General features: G+C 40.3%; 1 protein-coding gene across 2 annotated transcripts; it reads right to left on the bottom strand.

Annotated features, from left to right (window-relative positions):
- Positions 1–496: 496 nt before the first annotated feature.
- atp8b3 (ATPase phospholipid transporting 8B3) lies at positions 497–19,418 on the bottom strand. 2 transcript variants are annotated; one of them, XM_005727095.1, is made up of 31 exons: positions 19,179–19,418; positions 19,017–19,045; positions 18,684–18,770; positions 16,605–16,704; positions 16,009–16,076; positions 15,549–15,640; positions 15,309–15,422; positions 14,857–14,955; positions 14,227–14,288; positions 13,614–13,686; positions 13,298–13,368; positions 12,773–12,864; positions 12,522–12,680; positions 11,604–11,692; positions 11,325–11,518; positions 11,006–11,214; positions 9,919–9,950; positions 9,640–9,796; positions 9,231–9,419; positions 8,973–9,085; positions 8,404–8,571; positions 7,039–7,150; positions 6,835–6,910; positions 6,617–6,740; positions 5,348–5,534; positions 5,011–5,234; positions 4,837–4,920; positions 4,531–4,755; positions 2,208–2,346; positions 1,869–1,999; positions 498–889 (listed from the first exon to the last, which is right to left on the bottom strand). In XM_005727095.1, exons 5-31 carry the CDS (start codon positions 16,031–16,033, stop codon positions 749–751), a joined length of 3,381 nt encoding a protein of 1,126 aa, XP_005727152.1. In that variant the 5' UTR covers positions 16,034–16,076; positions 16,605–16,704; positions 18,684–18,770; positions 19,017–19,045; positions 19,179–19,418; the 3' UTR covers positions 498–748. The 2 variants fall into 2 exon arrangements, with proteins under 2 accessions (XP_005727153.1, XP_005727152.1); XM_005727096.1 differs by lacking the exons at positions 18,684–18,770; positions 19,017–19,045; positions 19,179–19,418 and having other exon boundaries at positions 497–889; positions 16,605–16,700.
- Between the last annotated feature and the right edge of the window lie 2,741 nt (positions 19,419–22,159).

Genomic DNA, 22,159 nt, shown 5'->3' with positions numbered 1-22,159 from the left:
AAGACAATGTTCAGCTCTACGGGTCCTGTGATTTCCCGGCCGTGTGGACATTCCACTTATTGCACTTAAACACACACACGAACACACGTGTACATGCACATACCCCAGCGTAAACCCGTCACACATCTCCGCACCCACAGAAACGAGGGAAAAACCCACTCACGTCTATTCAGAAAGCCTTTTTTCCCCTCCTCCCACTGCAGAAGCCGGAGAGCCTGTGGAGGACTTTTAGTTTCATTCTAGTTGAGACTTTTGAGAAGGAGAATAATCTGAGTAATAACTGTTACAGAAAAATAAAAACTTAAAAGGATAATATGGGTAAATTGCGTGTTTTGAAATAAATTAACAAATAAAACAATTGTAAAACAAGGCTATGCTGTCAGTTTATTGTGTTTGGTTCGATCCTCAAAGGAAATCCGCTGTAACCTCAGCAGATGGAGATTTGATTTTTACCTCTGTTTGAACAGATCCAAAGTGCCAATGCGAAGATAATAAACAAGATTTATGATGCATAATATATTTTGTACATTATATCATTAACTTTATTTTGAAATATTATCTGTACAATAGTGTAACAGAACTGCCCACAGACCCATACGCAAAACACTGAAAGACACAGAAAAGTTTGCTGCAGGAGCAGACGATAGATGTTATCTGTTACAAAAACTTTTAATGGAGCTCTCCATTACGTATGTTTCACACAGTCAGTCGCTTTTCGCCTTTGAGACAGCGCGGTTATGACTTGCAGTCACTTTCTCATGTGTGTCGCTGAGGTGATGTGGCGTCCGGACCCAGCTCCCTGAGAGACAGCATAAGAGGAACGGCGGAGAGGCGTCCCCCTTCTGAAACGAGACCTCAGTTCCACTGACTGATGGGATACACTGTGGACCTGGGTCACAGAAGGGGAGAAACATATCAGCGACTGTTTACTTTATATAAGGTTTTTGGGGGTGTTTTTTGTCTCTTTTAACCCAAGAGTAACAAGAAACTCAGTAAACTGAACCGGAGATGATGGCTGGGCATGTCAGCAGCAGCTACAACTGCAAGCATGATCTCCTTTCTGTCTCCAGTGTCTTCTTATTAAAGCTCCTTTTCTCTGGTCCTCTTTTCCCTCCTCTGTCTCTCACGCTCTCTCACCTCTGCTTTGGACACCTCTGTTTACCTACAGGTGTATCTGTGTCTCTGTGTTGTCTCCGGTTCCTGTCTTTTTCCTCAGGCGGCACACCTTGGGTGCATCGGCTAATCAGCATGCTGTACTCACAACCCCTTTGCCAACCCACTTCTCAACAGACTCTCTGTCAACCTCTGTGGTCTGAGGATCCCCTCGTGCTCCATGCAGCCTTTGTTGAATCCCATCTCTGATGATTTTCTGATCATCGCTGCAACTTCTGCGTTATTCAGTAATTCTTTGAACTTCGCTCTCTGGTCTAGTGTACTGCATCTGAGTCTGCCGGTTCTTTGAAAATAAGCTCACAATAAACTGCAGCGCACGACTAGAAAACGATCAGATAATAATAGAGAAAGAATAACTTGAGATTGGCGGAGTTTTTACTAGCTGCTGCAGGTTGTTTGGCGTGGTATGTGCTGTGATTGTTGACTGTGAGGACAAAGTTTCTGTGTGTTTCCTGTCAAGAGCTGCAGTTTATGAGTCTACAGTTTTTCTCAGTTTTCATGGCCCTTTTTACACCTCTCTTTTGACATCTCTCTTTTTTGAGAGATGGCATAAACTGAGCAAACTGTGAGATATGGAGCATGACATTCAGTGACTCGAAACTTAAACGGACATACAATTTACATTTTTAGCTTTTCCTTTTGAGAAGTATTCCTTTTCAAAAAGATACATACTCTCCCATGCACAAAAAGATCACCTTGTGTTTGTCGTGGGCGTTGAGGATGACACTGAGGGCGTGAGCAGTCACTGAGGGCAAAACAGCTGTCCAGGCAACAAGCAGAGCTGTGAGCCACACAACTGGATCAGTGAAGGCGTAATCAGATGCACCTGATAAAAGGACAAACATAGAGCAACTATATCTTTAGACAGAAATGGATAAAGAGCCACAATTTTCTAAAGACAAATTGAAATCAGCTCCTTGTTATTGCATGTTTTCTTTTTTGATTTTTAGTCCAACAATGGGATGTTATGTGACATCTTAAAGCAAAATCTCACAAGAGTGACAAACAAATAATAATAGGCCTGTGCTGAATACCAAGAAATATATATTCCTTGGGTGATTGCTCAAAAAGGAAGCGGTTGTGGGTGATCCTGGTACAGATGAAGAACAGCCCCACGGAGACAATTACAGCTGCTATGTTGAACTTGGTCCAGTGTCTGGTCAGCAGAATAATCTGAGACGTGGAAACACATTAAAGGATAAAAGTCCAACTGGATATGCAGTACAGTGTTCATGTCAGAAAGGAGACCGAATAGTAAACATTTATATAGTAAGTCTATACGAAATAACGGACCAACAGATAGTTCAATTACTGTAAATAAAAATGAAATTATAATTAAGTTTTCTAAGGTTAGATCATTCCTATTTGGATCAGTGTTAGAAAAAAAGTAATTAGAGCAATATATTATTATATCAGAGCTGGTATAAAAATTATTACGTTCAGATCACCAGTGTTGGGCAAGTTACTTTGAAAAAGTAATTAATTATAGTTACTAGTTAATTCTTCAAAAAAGTAACTGAGTTAGTAACTGAGTTACAAGATTCTAAAAGTTATTAATTACTCGAAAAGTAATTATTGCATTACTTTAAAAAAAGTTTCACTCTCTGGGGTCCAGGGTATAATTGGCCATTTTTACCTCTACATTTTACCTTTTAAAATGATTTACTTTCCCTTGTTTGGTATCATTCTTTTCAGCACAACCTCACGTGTCTGAATTTACAGTCATATTTTCATTTTGACATACTGTATTAACACAATTGATCTAAAATCAGAGAAAAAAACATAAAATCCAAGTAGAAAAAGTTATATTTTTACTGTAATAACCACAAACATGTTTATTGAATCATATATTATAACTTTAAATGCAAATATAAATTGTCAGTTTTAAAATCATATGCACAAGTTTGAAAGTTATTTGCAGCCATTTTCCTTTTACCCTTTTTTTCAAACCATTTCAAACTATTTACAGAACAATCAGCTGTTCTGCATTCAATAAAATGCCGCACAAATTATTTGTGCCGCTCCAAAAAAATTATTTCTGTCCACTATAAAGGAGAACATCTCAGCCTGATACCTGCAGGTCTGACAGCAGGAGAGGTGTATCACTCCTCCTGTTTTCTACCTGGAGACGGCAGTCGCCTCATTGTTCTGACACTCAACACAAAACTATCCACAACACTACACACTAACTACACAACACAACGTCTTGATGCATGCTCAATCATCCAGGTAAGTAAATCTCCAAAAGTTGATTCTGTTCATCTGAACGTAGCGTTTTCAGTGTGAGAAGTGTTTCGTCACTCATCTGAGTGACTTCTTCAGTCTCAGCTGACTGCAGGTTTCCCCAACCTTATAAACAATACCCTTGCTTAATTACTGAAACCAGCCCACTGAAGGAACAAAGGGCTGGGAGGTCAGTCCCTTCATCATAATTATGCAATGCTCATGAGAATTTGCAGAATTCAGAATAAGAAGCCTGCAGTCAGCTGAGACTGAAGACGTCACTTGGATGAGTGACGAAACGTTTCTTCCACTGAAAACGCTACGTCCAGATGAACAGAATCAACTTTTGGAGATACACAAGACAACACATTAACTACACGCTCCAAACACGCTAAATGTCACAAATCTCTCAGATTTTAAAACTCGCTCTCTCTCGCTCTTTCCCCCTCTTCCTAAACAACCAAATGTCATGGTGCCATATCATTTTTTGATTGGTCGACATGGTGCATTTTTCCACCAACACAAACGGGTTGTTTTTTGTTTTGGGTTTTTTTGGTCATAAGCAGAGAGTGCTTTCTAGCGCTCTCCTTAGACAGTAAACGTGACGAAACTATTGAGGAAAAAACGCCGTGTATATATTGTTTATTATGACTCTGGTTTTACATGGTATATATCACCTTGTTGCTTTGTCATCTTAAAGTGGTCGTGTGATTGTCTTACCACAACTACTTTATTCTGCCTCAACCAAACAGCAGCATTAATGCAATTGTTTTGCCCCCTTATCTCCAGGTGTTGTGCCAAAAAGTGATCCTCTGCCAGAAAGTGATTGCCTTCAGCGGGAAAGGCCTTCACTTTTAATGATCGCTTTCAAATGATTAAATATGTATTCCAACAGTGGCTATAGATGAATAGGTAATTAATTATAAAACATTTTGTAAACATTATCAAGTTTTCATAACATAACATTCACAAAAAACTTAATTAACTATCTACAAAACATTTAACTGTGGTTATTATAAATATAAATCAGTTAAAAATGTTACACTTTCTGACAACTGCATCTATGAAAAAAAGAATAGAATAGCCCTTTATTGGCATTGCCCATGTACACACAAAACCATAAGACATCCTGACCTCAATCGTGGCAGTGAACGTAACTGCCATGGAAACCGTGATCGCCATCGTCTGGTAGTCAAAGACCGTGTTGTCGAAAACGCCAAGCGGGATGAAGGCGAAAACGAGCGATGCATACACAGCATGCAGGAGTGACAAGGACAACTTGAGAGGGCTCACGAGCTCATGTCTCTGTCCACACTTGTACAACTCGGGAAAATTTAAGCTTTTTTCTGCGCTGACATCCTAAAAAAGAAAGAGGCGATTTTTATTGTTTAGACATTCACACTTATCTTCTTTTAGTTTAAAATAAACTCTCCAGCTCACCTGTTCAAAAAAGGCCAGGCAAAGAATTGGGTATGCACTGTAGAAAACCGTGTATAAAGCGATGAACCATGATTCATACAGAGACTGTGAGAGAAACGTAATTTTTTGAACCTCACTTCATGCCGTGACTATAAGGCTTTAACTGGCATAATTTAATATCTGTTTTTGTCTAACCTGAGCACTGAAGCCATTGAAGAAACCAAACCATAGATGCACAAGGGCAAAACTGCAGGTCTTAAACAGGAAATAGCGCAAGAAGAGGGAAATGCGGCGGTAGGACCAGCGGCCATGGACAAGAAGCAGCCGCTGCAGAAACCTGAACTGGGCCAATGCAAAGTCTGCATTCTGCACCGCCTGACCTCCCTCCACTCCTGCCAGACCCACACCAACATGAGCCGCTGGTGTTGAGGAAAGAGGAAGGAGGCAAATGTTAAAACATGAACACAAATGATCAGAGCACACTGATTTATTTTTACTTTTTTATATTGTAGAACTACAAATAAACCCTTACTCTTGATCATATTGACATCATTGGCACCATCACCAATGCTCATGGTCACTGAGCTGGTATGTTTTCTCACCAATGTGACGATTTCGGCCTTCTGTGCAGGTGTTACGCGGCAGCACAGCACAGACTGACAATGTTCTGCCAGGCTCATGAATGTGGCCCCCCACTCTGGCCTCTGGTCAAACTCTGTCTGGGGAAAACAACACAAATGCATAGATGCAAGGGAGACTTAAATAACAAAGTCATTTATTATGGCTGATGCAAAGTCCAAGATACAAAATCCAAAAGGCAATAGACTCAAAGAGGACGTTAACAGATGCTCAGACAAAGAGTGAGGGGAAGGACTGGACTATTTATACACAAGAGGGTAATCAAGGAAGCAGGAACAGGAGGGTAATGAGACAAAACTGAGCTTAATTTAGACAGAGACAGAGGGGGGAGTAAAACTAAAGGTATGAAACAGGAGAGAAGTCAAAAGTAAAGCAAAACATGATTAAAAACAAGGAAACACAGAAATTTGAAATTTACAGAGGAGATAATGCAGGAAGAAAACAGAGGAACTAAGAAACTCTTTAAATACAAGCAGTAACTAACGCAAACTGAAGACACAAGTACTAGTGAATAAATGAAGATCAACGCTAAATGATCAACAAAACTAAGAACCGAGAAACTATGAAGGAACCAATCAGAATTCTCAAAAACAACAAATCCAGGCTTAATAAAAAACAAGAACTGAAATAAAGAAATAAAGGCCTGATAGTAACAAACAGAAGACTTTCTAGAGTTTAAAAAATTAAAAAATTACTGTATTACTGTACATAACCCTACAACAAAACCCTCGAAGGGGACTGGCGGCAGCTCCCGGGCCTTGCAGATCCTCATGTACTAAATAGAAGTGAATGAGTTAAAGAATTGAAAAGTTGAGAGAGGGTGAGGCACGAAAACGAGAACGAACAGTTTGTAGAAGTGGGGGAACAAACGTAGATGAGAACTGGAAGCAGCATGTTTGGAGTTGTGGTCCCGCTCCTGAAATTCAGATAATTTATCTCCAATTAATGTAAAACTAATGATTTCTTGTTTGATCATTCCACTGGGCGCAAGAAATTAGTCCTAAAAGAAGAAGAAACAGAAGAATCTACTGCTCAACACCTTTTAATATCGCCTCTCCATGTCTCTGCAGAATACAACTTCTCATGAAACCAAATCGTCCGCAAATCATAAGATTTACAAAACTTTACATTGTCTATGTATAGCACAGGTTGGTGTGTTTACCAGCTCAGGTCCGGTGAGGACCACGGAAGTCTTTGCTACAGCCATCTCCTTGTCTACAGCCCACAGCTCTGTCTGTCTGGGCTTAAAGAAACTGACCCGTGGATCTGGGGACTGGAGTATCTGTCTGCAGGGGCAAACAAACAAAGATCAATGGGATGGTGTGAGTGTGTGTATGTGCATGTGGTTGGATGTGTCTGTGTATTTCTAACACTGCTAACCTCAGCTCGTCCCATTCTACTATTCTGCTATCAGGATCCAGTAGTTTGCAAGAATATCCAATATTCACTGCAGTCTCTACAAACACAAGGAAAGAAGTCACAGATGGAATCAGAATAACACAGAAACCGCTGTGAAACTTTATTTTTATGACACGTTCAGAATTTATGCCATGCTCCTTGTCGTGTCACAGCTTGTCACAATACCTTTTTTGTCTCCAGTCAGTACCCATACTTTAATCCCGGCCTCTTGAAGTAGAGCAATGGTTTCAGGCACTCCATCCTGAAGTCGGTCCTCAATTGCCGTCACCCCCAGCAGCTAAAGCAAGACTTAATTTCAGCATCCATACAGCATATTCACATTTTTAAATATTACATACATATTTCATACCACAAAGTTCTATGACTATGCCCATAAAAATATGAAATCAGCCCTTTAAATTAGACTAAAGACTTCTTCCGGGGAAGAGTGCCTACCTGTGCATTTGTGCGTGCCCTAAAACTCCTGCAATGTGTTGGAACAGACATCCTTCAAATTGATTATCATTTTAGAGAAGCAACCAAAGCCACAGTGAGAAAGACTGTATTGCTGCAGGCAATAATGTTATCAATGTGTTGTGTGCTTGTTGCATGCACTGCAGTTCATGCAGTTTCCACAAAATAGTGATGCAGCAGAGAGCAGACTGAGAATAAACGACGCCATCACAAACTACCAGACTTTCAAACATCCCCAGTGTTTGTTATCTTAATTAACTGTCTACAAATATCTCTCAAAGGTATGTTTAAAAATGCAGTTTATTGAACAGTTTCTGATGCATAAAGTGCAAGAACACTGCAGTGTTTTGCCTCAAATCCTCATGCAGTTAACCTCTCAGCTATAGGGGAAAATACACAAAAAGCTTACGGGTCTGACCTGCGACTTTTGCCTCCTTTACTGATGCAGGCAAATTTTCTGTTTTTAGCTTGTGGTGATAATGCTGAGTGGACTGTGGTCAATCAACAGTTTCTTGCAAACCCAGTGCAGTTTGGTTAGACGTTTAATCACTTACAAACATGCTTCAAATCAGTAATCTATTTGCTGTTACTAAACCAAACAATGGGCAATAAAAATAATAAACAAATATAGATAAAAAGAAACACATTTGCATTTTAATATAGAATATTTTAAATATTATGAAACGTAAAAAGTAAATTAAAATTTTGGACGTCACAGTGGAACTCTGTTTTGATGTGCTGAGCGTGGTAGGACAACTCATGACTGACCTCAAGCTTTGCATGAGATTCATTCACTGAAAATGGTGTATGGTGAAACCAGATCTTTGTGATTGTAGTCTAAAGTTGTATGACTACATCAGAGTCAAAAATAATGTGAGAAACTTGGTCAAGTTTAACCTTATAAAACAGGTTTTAACGAAGAAAAAAAAATATTTAAATCAGTCTGCGCTCAGCTCCACAAATGCGAAAATAAATTTTGGGGAAAATAAAGGGCTGAAATCTTTAAGAATTAACATTATTAGAACCCTTTAAATGAAGAACTGACAATATATAAAACCACACTGAGCACGAGCCCACCTGCAGGTCCATTTCCATCTCGTCATATAATTTTTCCAGCAGCGCGTCACGGTCGCAGGTGACCATGGTGGCAGACTGAGCCAGAGTTTTGTTCCACTGCTCCCATGATGCTTCAGGAACAGATCGAACCGCAATGCACAGTGTCCGCAGACAGGCCTCGGCAAACAGCTGACAGAAGATAAGTTAGATTGGTTTTTGATAGGCTGACGTTATTTACTGAGTAATCCTTCAGGCAGAACTGGAAGAAAAAAAACAAGCGATAATCAGGGATGCCTCAGCTATCTCATTAGCTAGTAACGACTGGTTGGATCCGTTCTTGAAAACCTACTAATCATTGATTAAGAGCCTTCAGTATAGTGTGTAGATGGTTTGATGATGTGACAAATGATAACTGTAGTGGAAGATAATGTAGTTTTAGTCCGTGTAGACTTGCACACATCGCAGTCACAGAAATTTGAGAGCAAATGCAGAGTACGTGATAACTGTTAACAGGACGGAAAAACATTACGTTAATTTAGCTTAGCATAGTGATTCAAAACAGGATTAATAGCAAGAGGGAAATGCTTCACCTCTAGAGCTCTTTCAGTCCTTTCCTGATGTGGAGAGTCCTTCTGCAGTCTCTCCAGGATCACTATATCTGCCCCTTTACAGTACAACTTTATTCCACCTTCTGGCTCCCGCACTAAAGGCAAAAAAACCCTCTTAGTATGGACTAAACAAAAGGATGTCTAAGAAATAACAAAAGGCTGTTTGACTTAGAATCAAACCTGTGTGAGCCAAATGAAAAAAGCTATTATATGCGTGTGTTTAACAAGAGCTGCTCTCACCCAATACAGACATGCGTCTCCTCTGACTGGTGAAGTCCAGCAGTGCAAGGAGCTGATACTTGCGAGTGACGCCCAGCTCTGAGACAACAATAAAATCTCTCGCCCTAGAAAGAAAGACCCAGCCCAGCTCTCTGGCAGCACCAACAAGTGCTTCCTCATCTGGGGACGCAGCCTGGTAAACTGGAGTCTCTGTGGGAACGCGGTTAGTGCACAAAGGAGGAAAACATGTTGTCTTCCAGAAAAGAAACACAGTTATTCTGCCATGCACATTCAGATTAGTGATTTACAGGTTTTCTTAGATAATAGCAGAGAAAAAAACCTTTAATCTTTATTTAACTTTAGTTAAGTTGACAAAATTCACAACTTAGGTAAAAAACATTACGGACTCACGACATGTGCAAAGCCTTACGTTTCTTCCACTCTGTCATGACAGTATGGCATAAAGCCAGCGCTGTAAGGAACTGTCTGCTGAGCAGACACTGGTTCCCTCTAAGTCTGTCCACGAGGGCTGGGGCTGACATAAACAGGCCACCACAGGAGAAAGGATTCCACCTTAAATCCATGGGCTGCCCAAAGGTGGGGAAAGAGGTAGAATATAAGATGATATCATTTCAAACATATACTGAAGGATCTTTAGGGAATACCTTAGAATAAGGTTAAGTACATATAAAAAAGTGTAATTGTTTACCTCTACATCCTCTGCCCTGACTGAGGCATCACCTGTAAATGTATAAAATAAGACATTTATTTATTAATATATATGTTTTAAAGAAAGAAAAAAGAAAGTGTCATCTGTGGTGAAGGTTGGTATTAATATTCTCCTGTGGTGGTGAATGTTGGGGTTACTGTTGCACTGAGCATGTTAGGAGTCTCCGCTGGCCTTTCTCGAGGGATGAGGTTTATGATGTAAGCATCTTTCTCCAGAGTCGTCTTTGTTCAACTGTAAATCTTTGCTGTCTAATTTGAACTTACCTTTACCTTGTACGAGTTTTTAATGAAGGAAATTGCTGCAAATAATAACTCAGCATGTAACCTCACACATTACTGGGCACAGGCTGTACTGTTGGACCATTAGTTGCTAACAAAGTATTCTTAGGGGAACAAACTGTGTCATTGCTGCTAAAGTTGTGTCACGCTGATGAGAAAAACTGATTTAAAGCTTTCGTGTGTGACTTTGTATCAGCGGCTGAGCAACAAAGACACACAATTCTTTCTGTGCCACTTCTGTGCTACTTTAAGCTGACTCCAAAAGTGAGTCGATCCCATGTTTAAATGCCAATTTTATTAATATAGCACATTTCACTACACCTAAACTCATTGTGCTTAACACAGAAGATAACAACATAAAAACCTTTGTGGGTTTACAAAGCCTTGAGGAAGTGCAAACAGCAAAAATAAAATAACAATTGTCACACTTTATGACATTAACCAAAATTGCTAATCTTAACTGACAACTTCTATCTCTCAACCAATCCAGACATGGTGGCTTCATCCAAATAAAAACTGCATAACTGGGCACTTTGCAATTACATTTTAAAACACAGATTCTAAACATTTGTGCAAAATCATCTGATGTATTCTCTGTTAATGAGTTTTGCTCTTGTAAAGCAGAGTATTTGGCTTGTCCAAACATCCACCTGCCCATGTGGCATGACCAGAACATGGTTTGGCCTGCTTTAAGCTGAAAAATTAAAATATTACATTAAATATAGTGTTTTGTTTAGTCACGACACACTTTCAGGTCAGTAATCTGTAAAAGAAGGAGCTCTTGTTACCATAGATTTCCCCAGCTATGCAGCATTGTCTGACGAGCAGCCGATTCTGGGTTAGTGTTCCAGTTTTGTCACTCAGCAGGTATCCCACTTGGCCGAGCTCCTCGTTCAGTGAGGTATTCCTAGCCTGAGCCGGTTTGTCTGCCTGCTGCCAATACATCTCCAAATCCCAGCCAATAAACAGGCTGTGGACCGTGTGGACCAGCTCAAACCTGCAGGCACACACACATGCATGCATAGTAACCCAACGCACGCACGCAGATGTGCATACCCACTTTTCTCCCCACCCACAAATGATTGCAGTATTGTAGATGGAACTAACGAGATGTAGAGGGCTATAGGCATGGCTGGGCTGAGAAGGATGATGTAGCTCCAGTAGATGAGGAATCCGGTGTAGACAGCATTGCTGTTAAACACCAGAGCAGACAGAACGCTATTCTGTCTCATGAGCTGAGCAGAAAACACGCCGCTGCCAATGGCAAGGAACAGAGCTGCCAGCAGCACACACAGGACTATCTAGACAGAGCACAGACACACAGGGTATATAAAAACTGCAGAAAATGTCTCGTGGTTGTTATTCTCATGCCCTCCATGCACTCACCCCCATCACCACTTTGTTAAAAACTTTTTCCATCTGAGTCCTCTTCAGTTTCACTTTCCCGCTGTTCCTCAGGATCTTCGTATCTGCGCCTGCCGTTAAAAACACCACTATTAGATGCTATTGCTGACCGGGCTGATTGAGTAGACGGTCAAGCAGCCAGAGGGTGAGAGTTCAAGCCCGCATGTCAACAAGCTTCTGCTGATGTGCCCTTGAGCGAGACGCTGAATTCCTAGCAGATCCGGGGGTTTCTGACCCCGGTGCAGGGAGGTCAGGGGAAGAGAGAGTTTTTCTTTGCAGGGATCAATAAAGTATCACATTATGTTTTCCGACGATGCTGTCTCAATCTCGCAGACTGTGGAAAGTCGCTGAACTTTGTGTGCAGAAATGACAAAACCATTCTAGGGCAGAAAACTGATTTGAACTCAGCCCTACAACAGCAACAACGTGCAAGCTTTGATGGAAGCAGGTTATGTCGAGTGCGAGTTTGCTTAGAGTTATTGTCAGGCTTAACTGGGGTTACACCAGTGGGCAGCTTCAGATTAATAGTATGAAACTCATCTCTGGATAAATTTGATGTACTGATCTGCTTAACCAGAACGGGAAGGGTCAAAGCTATGGAATCCGTGACACTTCTGCCTCGTCCAATAATGTCAAATCAATGATGACTCAAAAGACAGGAAGAGCCTATAATCTGCCAGACGCCCACAGCTATAAGAGTGAGGTAATCAGGACCATTATTAGCAGCAGATTGTATTCCTCATAATAACATTTGTCATTGAAGTGAGTGGAGGCAAGAGTGCAAGGAGAACATAGCAGATCTGGGAACATTGTGTAAAAGTGATATCGCTGTGCACTAAAGTAACAGTTTTCTGAACACAGATGACATAGTTCCACTCCTCTTTCCCATCTAAAGAGTACCGGTGTAGATAGCCAAGCCGTACGCAAAGGTTGTGTTGCGTAGGACTGTTCCCCTCAGCAGGATGTGCTCGCTGTCCAACAGGAGACCCTCTCCCCGCCACTGCAGCTGACCTCTGAAGGTGTACAAGCGGTTGTTGGGTTCCTCACAGCGTACAACACCTGGGGGAAAAAAAATCACATTAGATCTCACTCTTACTATTTGGTTTTTATAAATGCACATCTGTATTTTTAATAAAAATAGGTTTATTCACCATCAAAGGAACTGAGGGCCTCCTCTGAGGGATTAGAGGTCAGATCTTCGTGTGTAGCGCTGAGAGCCTGTCGGTACTTGAGGTTGGTTTCTCTAAATGAAGAAAAAAACGGAAGTGTTCATTACAAAGTCAAACAAAAGAGCATCAATACACTGAAAATACTGAAAACACAAATTAATGTTTTGGTTATATGGATGAGGGCAGTCGTACGGTCTTAATTCTGTAGTTTATGAGTTCAATAAAAGACGATTTGTATGCACTGACACATACAGTCACACCTCTGCCTCCTCTATTAATAAAGATGTTACATTTATGTCATGTTTTCAAATTTTCTCCTTCACAAACATTTTTTGACGTCCATATTTGAAGCATTTTTATTGTCTTGTTCAAAGACTTAGAAAATGTATCATTACTGTTACTGTCTACTTTAAGCATGATAAACGTTTCTGCATTTACATCAGTGTGTGCGGTGCCAATACATTTTAAGAGAATTATTCAGGGACCGGACTGATTGTGTCTCTTTACCCATCTATATCAGCCGTCTCCACGTAACACAGACTGTGAGGCTCTGAGCTACATAAAAGAAGAAGATCGGCCTGGGTGGGAAAACAGAAAACATTAAAACAAAGCAGAGAGGGTGATGAGGGCGAAGGTGTGGAAACACAAACTGACACAAAGCACGCACTAAATCCAGTTGGATCCAGCTATCCTAAGAATATACTGGGGTTTTTTTTTTACCGTGTACTGTATTTTCTAACAATATTATTGTTATTATATTCTCGAAACAAGGACAAATAAAAATTGCTGCACATTTCTACGTTTTATGAATCAAGAAGCTCACTGGGAAGACTTGGTCTTTGTGGATCCGCAGCACATCCCCCACACACACGTCTTTCCACTTCTTCATTTGAAAACTGAGACAGAGAACAGACGAGAACTGAACGATTGAGAAGAAAAAACCCTTTTGAATGATTTTCTAGACAAACTCAAGCAAAATGTTTTAAAAAGCAACACATAAAAACATAATTAGTAACCAACATTCAAATTAAAGTTTTGTTCAGGGCAGGAATTTACAGATTCATACTGTTTAATCACAAAAAGAATGAATCATCTTTACACTGGTTGTGTTTTTTTGTGCATTTAGTTTGTTAGTTCTTTGCAGGACAGCGATGATTACATGAAATAGTACAATTCTTCTGTAATATGTGTAATATTTGCAACATAATATTCTCAGAAACAGTAGAAGTTAAAAAACATGCGTCATTAAGAGGCTGGTCATAGTTCTTATCTTTCAATAAGTGGGGAAACTGCTCAGTGCATTTGCCCTGCTCTAATGCGAAAACGGGACTATCCAGGGATTCACTCATTCACACTTCATTAGAGGTTCATTAGAGGTCTGTTTCAAAGTGGAGATGTGTTGGCTCCTGAGAGAATAACCCCGCCTTTGTCCTTACCTTTGGGAAATGAGAATGTCACAGGGTCTGGAGTTAATCTCAGAGTCACTGCGTCTTCTTGCCTGTATCGGATGTAGGGAGAGAAGGACGGAGACAGATGGAAGGAGAGTAAAAGAGAATGAGCAATTGCTGGGAAGCATGACAAGGGTGGAGGGTAAGAGTGATGGACAAGGAGCAAGCGAGAGGGAGTGAGGGTGGCCATGAAAGGTTGAGAAGAAAAGAGGAGAAAGGAGAAATGCCATTACGGGGCTCTACAGTGACACCAGCTGGGAGATTTACACCCTCCACTAAATGATTAGTCAATAGAGAGGGGTCAAGCAAGCATTTCACCCAGAGCTGTTAACGACCGTAACTCAGCGATGCACTTAACCAGGGAATTCTCCATGCAAAACATCACACCTGCATTTAAAAGGAAAGGCTTTAATGATGGGAGAGATAAATTAATGCTACTGGGATGACTGGTTCCGTCAATGAGGAGAGGACAAGGAGTCAATGAGGACAGTGAAGGAGAGAAACAAGTAAGTGGCATGGGCATAAAAGCATGCGTGAGCCCGGTCACATACTTATATTCAAACTCCTTTATCTGTGTGAGCGGAAACATGCAGCTCAGAGAGGGACGGGCAGCCTCACCATGTCGTTGCTGAGGTCTTTCAGCCCTCTCAGTGAGAGAATGGAGATCAGCGGGATGATGGTGATGTACCATGGTACTGATGAGATGGCAGGGACACACTTGAAACCACATGCAAACACAAGCACGCGTCAGCCACATCATCCAGATAAAGTTCCTCCACCATTATTATAAACTATGCAAAATGCTTGCAAATGTCTGCAGAGTTAAGTTCATTTTGACAAGCTACATTAACCAAATACGAGCTGGTTTGTGATCACGCTCACTAGTAAAAAAAAAAAAGTGAATTATAGAAAATTAGCAGCGGGCTATATCAGGTGTAAAATGTAAAAATGTCAGCATATTAAATTATGCATTTGTTAAAGCTGAGCTGACAGAAGCACACAAAGCAGGATTTTTGGATTCATAGCATGTAAAAACAAAGCGAGACGCCACAGCAGAGCCTTCATCTGACCTGCAACACCAAGATGAGGAGATAATAGACATTGGCTGCTCGCTGGAACTGTTCAAATAGCGTCAGGGGCAGGAATGTCAAGGGGGTGTACTTGTAGCTGCGCACCACATTGTCCTGGCAACCGATGCGGAGAGCCATGGAGAGGGGCAGGTAGAAGACACACATGCAAACATCAGCGCATCAGCCTGACTCTGAATGTATCAGCAGGTGTAAGGTTTTCGTGTGGGATGGCTGACTCACAGCGGATCTCCCCCAACGGAAGCACAGAAAGGATTTCTTCTGTTTTGGTTTGTGGTAGTGGCGGCTGTTTGCTCTCACCTCCCATGTGAAGCCTGTCAGAAAAACTCTGTGATCTTCGACAACATTTACATAAAGTGATTTTTATGAGTCATTTTTAACAGTGATTACAGATGCAAAGAATTTCCTGCACTGTGCGTTTTCATGCAGGTGGATGCTGTATAGTACCTCTGTCAGTCCTCTCCTCATATCCCCCACTTAGAGTCTTAAGAAAGTTAAAAAAAATACTCAAACAACATCTGCTAAAGAAACTTTATCTACTATAAGAAAAAAAAAATTAACGTGGATGTGAAGGTTGCAAATCAAAACTGACATCCAACTGCATTCCTTTCTGGACGGATTTTATGAACACAGATATGAATACGATGTCTGAAATAAAGTACAAAGATCAAAAGAGACGTACCAGATTCAGCACTTTCATTGACCATGATGTTGATGAAGACTTGGACGCTTGCAGACTCCTGTTTGCTGCTACACAAAGTAGAAATATGTTTTATCAGCAGACATGCAAACTCATCGCAGTTCAGTGACCACACAGGCAGCAATTTGATCTGAGTAGGGCTGAGCTCATCAAAATAACCTATTGGAAAAGTAGATTTCACCTTCTTTCACCATGTTTTAGCGGAAAAAACACAAAAACAGAAACATATTTACACTTGAAAAAACACCCAGTTAGAGAGGAGATGATAAATGGTACGGAATGGCCACAGCAGGAATTATGATTTATTTCATTTAATCATTTGAATATTATTGCGTATCCAATGGATACGGGAGATGTGCTGTGGAACATTCAATCCCTTCGGTAGTACATTCTTGGTTTATCAGTCGTGTACTTACACTTTGTTACTGCTGATGTGCTGATTTAAAAAGACTACCCAGTTCTCTGTAAAGCGTACTCATACTTGATTAACTACACCGTGGCATAAACAACAGGTTACTAAGGCAACCTGAGGGCAACAGCAGGCTGACACATGTATGATAAAATACTGAGACGAGTACCTGATCTTCCTGCTGAATCTGGAAGCTAACGAGCAGTCCTGGTGAAAGAGGCGCGAGGATGTTCGGATCCAACCAGCTGCATTAAATCTGCAAAGTTTTACTAAAACAAAGAAAAAACAGACTCATCAACAGAAGATTTGTATGCTAAATTTTACCTGTTTCTAAGTAACAACCATCTGGGCCATTTAAAAAATTGGAAAGCCATAAAGTTTAACTCGTTTAACTGCTCCTCACTCACAGAGTTACAGGTAACATGTCTACAAATTAAGGAGTACTTTACTGTACGTTCCATTTAGAGTATTGCTCTAATATCTTTCACAGTACTTCTACTGTAATCTCATTTATAGTATTTTTACTCTGTTTTTACTGCACTTTTATTGTATTTTCCACTGACACTGATTATAGTATTTTAACTGTGAACTCATCTATAGCATTATTACTGCAGTTTATTTTATGGTACTTTTTTCTGTATTTGTGCTAAAAAATGCTTGTGTTGTGTATTCATTTACAGTACTGTATTTTCATTTACATCATTGTTGATTATTGTGAAATATTCTAAAACTCTCATTTTTAACCTGTAAAAAACATTTGAATTGCAGTCCAGCGCTTTAAACTCAAAATTGAACCCTAAAAGTGAGGTTCTCATATAGATTTGGACGTAAAATATGCTTTTAATTGTAAAATATCACTTTGAAATTATGAACAGTACTTGCTTATTTAAAAGGAACACCGACTATTTCCACTTGTGGGCCTCAGTAGTGTCTCATATTAAAGCATGTCATTAAAAATCTATTAAAGCACTTTTATTGCTTATAAAAAATACTCAATTTAATAAACAGAAACCCTTTTTCAATAAACACTGTTATGCAGGGGGGGGAAAAAACACATAACAAAAAACATTAATAACTAAATTTAGTAGAATTTGCCATCTCATGACCATGATTCTTTAGCAATATTGACTTAATTTGGAGAAGATAAGAAACAACTTGTCTTTTTCATCTTTTGTGAACTCTGAAATCCTGGAAACAAACTATGAGCAGATAATTTTGTCTTTTTTTTGGACATTTGGTGGCCGCTAACCAGCTCATGTGTTCCTTACCAGCTTGCTAGGTCATTTATGTAGCAAGATTCAGCCATCACCTGTTATTCAGGTGTTTGCGTCTCTCATCCTGCTAGAAGACAGACTCATCTTGGGCTGGATTTCATGATTATAATCTTTGTTATTCTCTGGAGGGTCACTCTAACAGAACTAACAGCAGGAACTGGTTCATTTGCCACTATCTCAGGCCGGAAAGCACAACAAGAGCAACCAATAACAGTTGGAGTTCATCCACAGGACGGAAGACTCACTGGAAATGTTATTTGTCACAACACTGCCAATCCCACAAATAGAATCGAAATCTGTGAGAAAAAAGCATAATATATGCACAACACCTGACACCATTCCACTACACTGTGTGAAAACATGTTTAATGAACCACCTTGTTACAAAACAGATGATAAACATTGTTGGATGTCTCAAGAAAAATAAGGCAAATTTTAACTCTACACCTCAGTTTTTAAGAGTAAGTCTACCTGCCCTTATTACACATAAATTACATGTTATAGAACCCAGTGAATCTCCTAAGGCAAAACATTCACACTGAGTATTTTACCACATTATTCAAGCAACTTGTCAAGATCTATGAATACTTCAGCCTTTGCTTACTTTTCCATTCTTGCGCAATGGTGCTGGAATGGCCACAGTAGGAATAGCGGTTTATTTTATGTAAAATCATTTGAATTATTAATGAAATCTCTGCAATTTCTACTGTTTACAAAGATACCAATGGGCTGGATTGGATATGGGAGATGTGCTGGACGTTCACACCCTTCGGTAGTACGTTCTTGGTTTATCAGTTGTGTACTTACACTGTGTTATGTTACTTATAAATCCCTGCTGCTGATTTAAAAAGACAGTTCTCTGTAAAACGTACTCATACTTGATTAACTACCCTCTGACATAAACAAAAGGTTACTGAGGCAACCTGAGGGCAACAGCAGGCTGACACATGTATGATAAAATACTGAGACGAGTACCTGATCTTCCTGATGAATCTGGAAGCTAACGAGCAGTCCTGGTGAGAGAGGCGCGAGGATTTTCAGATCCAACCAGCTGCATTAAATCTGCAAAGTTTTACCAAAACAAAGACAAAACAGACTCATCAACAGAAGATTTGTATGCTAAATTTTACCTGTTGCTAAGAAACAACCGTCTGAGCCTTATAAAAAATAAGAATAACAGAAAGCCTGGGAGAATATTAAACTCTTTTGACTAATTATTAATCCTGTTTGTACTGCTGTGAACAGTAACTCTGTCATTCTTAAGTAATAACATATAAACATACAGTTTTCTTTAAGTCACAAATTTACCTCCATTGTCTGCTGCACAGTCCACGAGCCTGTGTAAAAAACATTACAAACATCTGTTTAGCTTAGTCATTAATACTGACTCCACAGACCACGACCAGACATTAACACGAGTGTTTTCACAACCATTCTTCAGCTGCTTTACATAGCTCAAATCTGCGCTACCTGTCTCCCTCCTTTATCCCTGTGCAACATGACTCCACCTTTCTCGTTCTCCCATGTGAAGACTCCAGTAACAGACTGTACTCCCCGAGCACTGTACCTGAGGAAAAAGAAGGTAACGTAGGAGGGGCATCAAACCCTCTCGTGCATAACAGATCACTGTTTAAATCTCAAATGTGAGTAAAGCACAATTAGTGATTTTAAAAGAATCTAAGCCAAATAACTTGAATGAGCCAGAACGTCCTCATGAGGATATGACAGCACGGCCATTGTGTCAGCAGTGGGAGTATCAGTTTACAGGAATGTGAACGCTGTGAAACTTTCAGATAAGGCAGGCACGGCCGACACACAGTCTTTCTTTCTATCTGCAAAATACTGTTAAATGTGCACACAAATTAAACAGGTGTCAGTCTCCGAGTGCTGAGTTTAACAGCGGCTGAATTAACGATTTTTTGGTGAATCCTGGCCTTGAGTATTTGCTCAATGCTCTATAAGCAGATTTTCTTTTTCTTTTTTTTTTAAAGCTTTATTGGCTTTGCTGATATTTGCATATGTATGTATTTGGATCTTAAGCAATCCAGCTCAAGTATGAGCTCATCCATTTTTCTTTGATAGTTTAGAAAACCTAATGTATATAAGTAAAGGAACGTTTTAATGATTTGATATACACCAGTCTTCTCCTGTCTCCTCCTCTTATTTAGGGGCTGCTAACAAGTGTTTTGAACTTCCTCATGAATCTAATGCCACCTGGTGGAGGTGAGCACCCACTGCAGATCAAGCATCAATTGAAGGTCAAAAAGGGTGAATTTATAAACAGTGACAACCCCGAACAAAAGGCAGTTTGCTGAATTGATGCTCACTCAATGTCAGTTAAATGCACTTTTTGTGGTTTCATATCTCTTTGTCTCCATTGCTCTTTCCTAAGTGAGGTCCCCCCCACAAACGCCACACATCTACACCTGAAGGTGTGTGTGTATCTTATTTCTTATATGTGTCTCTATGTGAGTGCGTGTGCATATCTAGGGCAATCTTTCCTATCTATTTTTACAGCTGGGCTGCAACGCAGAGTGGTTAAGGTGATGTGCCAGTGGTGTGGAATGGGTGCTTCAAGGCCTCCACAAACAAATGACAATCGATAGGCCAGACTGTTCCCACCAACAGTTTAACCGTTGGCCAACACGGCTGCAAACCTCAGAGCCATTAACGAAAAGTGGATTTGTCTCTTCGAGCCTGCGGGTTTGGTCAAGGTTCAAGGCAATATGTCAAAATACGCGAATATTAGAAATTACAGCGTTTCAAAGTCATGCAACACAAAAGCTTATGTTACAAAAATCATCAAAGTAAATAATGAAACGTGGACATTTTAAGCAGAAACGTGCTCTCCTAAACTTCACATTGGTAAAAACACTGCCAGTTACGCAAAGATGAGGCCTTGATACCAGACTGGAGGTCACTTAGTGGTCACTGATAGAGCTGGACTGCTAAAAAAAATAAAATAAACAAAAAGCACATTATGGGGTATTGCTCATGTATGTATGCATACTAGCTGCCAACAAGAACCAGCCTCTGCAAACATTAGTAATCCCTTTATTTGTTTTAACACCTTTTAAATACCCAGAAGTGACCAATAGATAAAGACATCACTTAATATTTAAAAAAAAACCCTATTTAGATTGCATCTTGTTAGATTCACAGTCTTACTGCGGTAGTTAGTGAGAAAAACAGATGACAAGTTTAACTTCCTCATATCTTGCTCAATACAAAATGGAAACATGCAAACTGCTAAACCCGAAGGGGGCTAAACACTGCAATAACGACCGCAGCAATCGACACACAACTCGTTTCAGGAGATTATAATGGTTGATGTGCTGAGCTCTAAAAATGGCAGATTAAGACTGAAATACTTTTAAATAAGTTAGTTACTTTGCTGCTACTTGACAAAGCAAGGGTGCAAAGTGATAGGTTGTTTTAGGCTGACTTTTATTTTAAACACATCACAGTTACAACTTTATACAAATCTTACACTGACAGTAAAAACCACAGGTGGCAAAACAGACACATTCATTATCACTGCGCTATTTATCAAATAGTCGGGGGGGGACGGACGCCCAGAGCTTTTATTACATGCCTAATGAGCTTATGTGTGTTCTCATCTTCTACTGTATCTCACAGGATCTCAGCAGTGCATGATCCTCAGGCCACTCATGTATCAACAGCACAGTAAGTGTGAGAAAGCCCCATGTTGTGGGAAGCTACACAATGCCCTTATTTCTCAGGGGCCTACATTACTACTGTAAAGTTGTCATGTGACGCTGTACAAAAGTCACACTGCAGTCGAGTATGAGGAGGCGATATCCTCTTCATACTCGCTGAGGCTCAACTTCCTGTAAAAAGTGGTTAACAGCTGAGCTGTGAATTAAGGAGTAGGAATCAGGCCAGCAAACATCAACCTCAACAATCACACAAATTACCTCCTTGGAGGGGTTTGCAGAAGACATGGGGTCTGATATGACATACAAACTCACCTTAAATAGGTCAGGTTAGAACCAGAGCAAAGCAGAGGGGACGGGAGCTTGTTAAAAGCAAAACATCTGTGTGCGTCTGCGTGTGTGTGAGTGTGTGAGGGGAATGGGGGTGTGCGGGGAGTAGGGCTGACATAACAACAACAACGACATCAAAGTTTACAGGAACAAACTGATTAAACTAACCGCCCCAGTGATGACTCACCTGGTGGTATCACAGTGAAGTGAACTGTGTGGGTGCACTGAAACACGTTAGTAATGGTAAAACTGTGGTTTGGAGGGTGCTGCTTAAAGTAGGGGTACCTGGGCGAGAGCTGATTTGAAAAACAACCAAATAATATAACAAGTTTGTACTGTGACTCCCTCAAAGTAAAAACACTGTAAAAAAAATCTTTCCATTCTCTCTCGCAGTACTTTTGAGACAAAGGCCCACGTGTCCAACGATTTACTCAATTCATCATT

Source organism: Pundamilia nyererei, unplaced genomic scaffold (genome assembly GCF_000239375.1).
Source record: "Pundamilia nyererei isolate P.nyererei 1_Seehausen unplaced genomic scaffold, PunNye1.0 scaffold00023, whole genome shotgun sequence".
NCBI lineage: Eukaryota > Metazoa > Chordata > Actinopteri > Cichliformes > Cichlidae > Pundamilia > Pundamilia nyererei.
This window is presented reverse-complemented; position numbering and strand designations above follow the sequence as displayed.

What these genes read in the sequence shown, in the direction of transcription:
- atp8b3 (XM_005727095.1), bottom strand. Translation starts at nt 16,033, where the DNA reads ATGGTCAATGAAAGTGCTGAATCTG. An exon ending in CGGCTTGGCTATCTACACCG is followed by an intron (nt 11,693 to 12,521) that starts GTACTCTTTAGA and finishes TTTTAACGGCAG; the next exon opens with GCGCAGATACGAAGATCCTG. An exon ending in TCAATGGCTTCAGTGCTCAG is followed by an intron (nt 4,921 to 5,010) that starts GTTAGACAAAAA and finishes TTTCTCTCACAG; the next exon opens with TCTCTGTATGAATCATGGTT.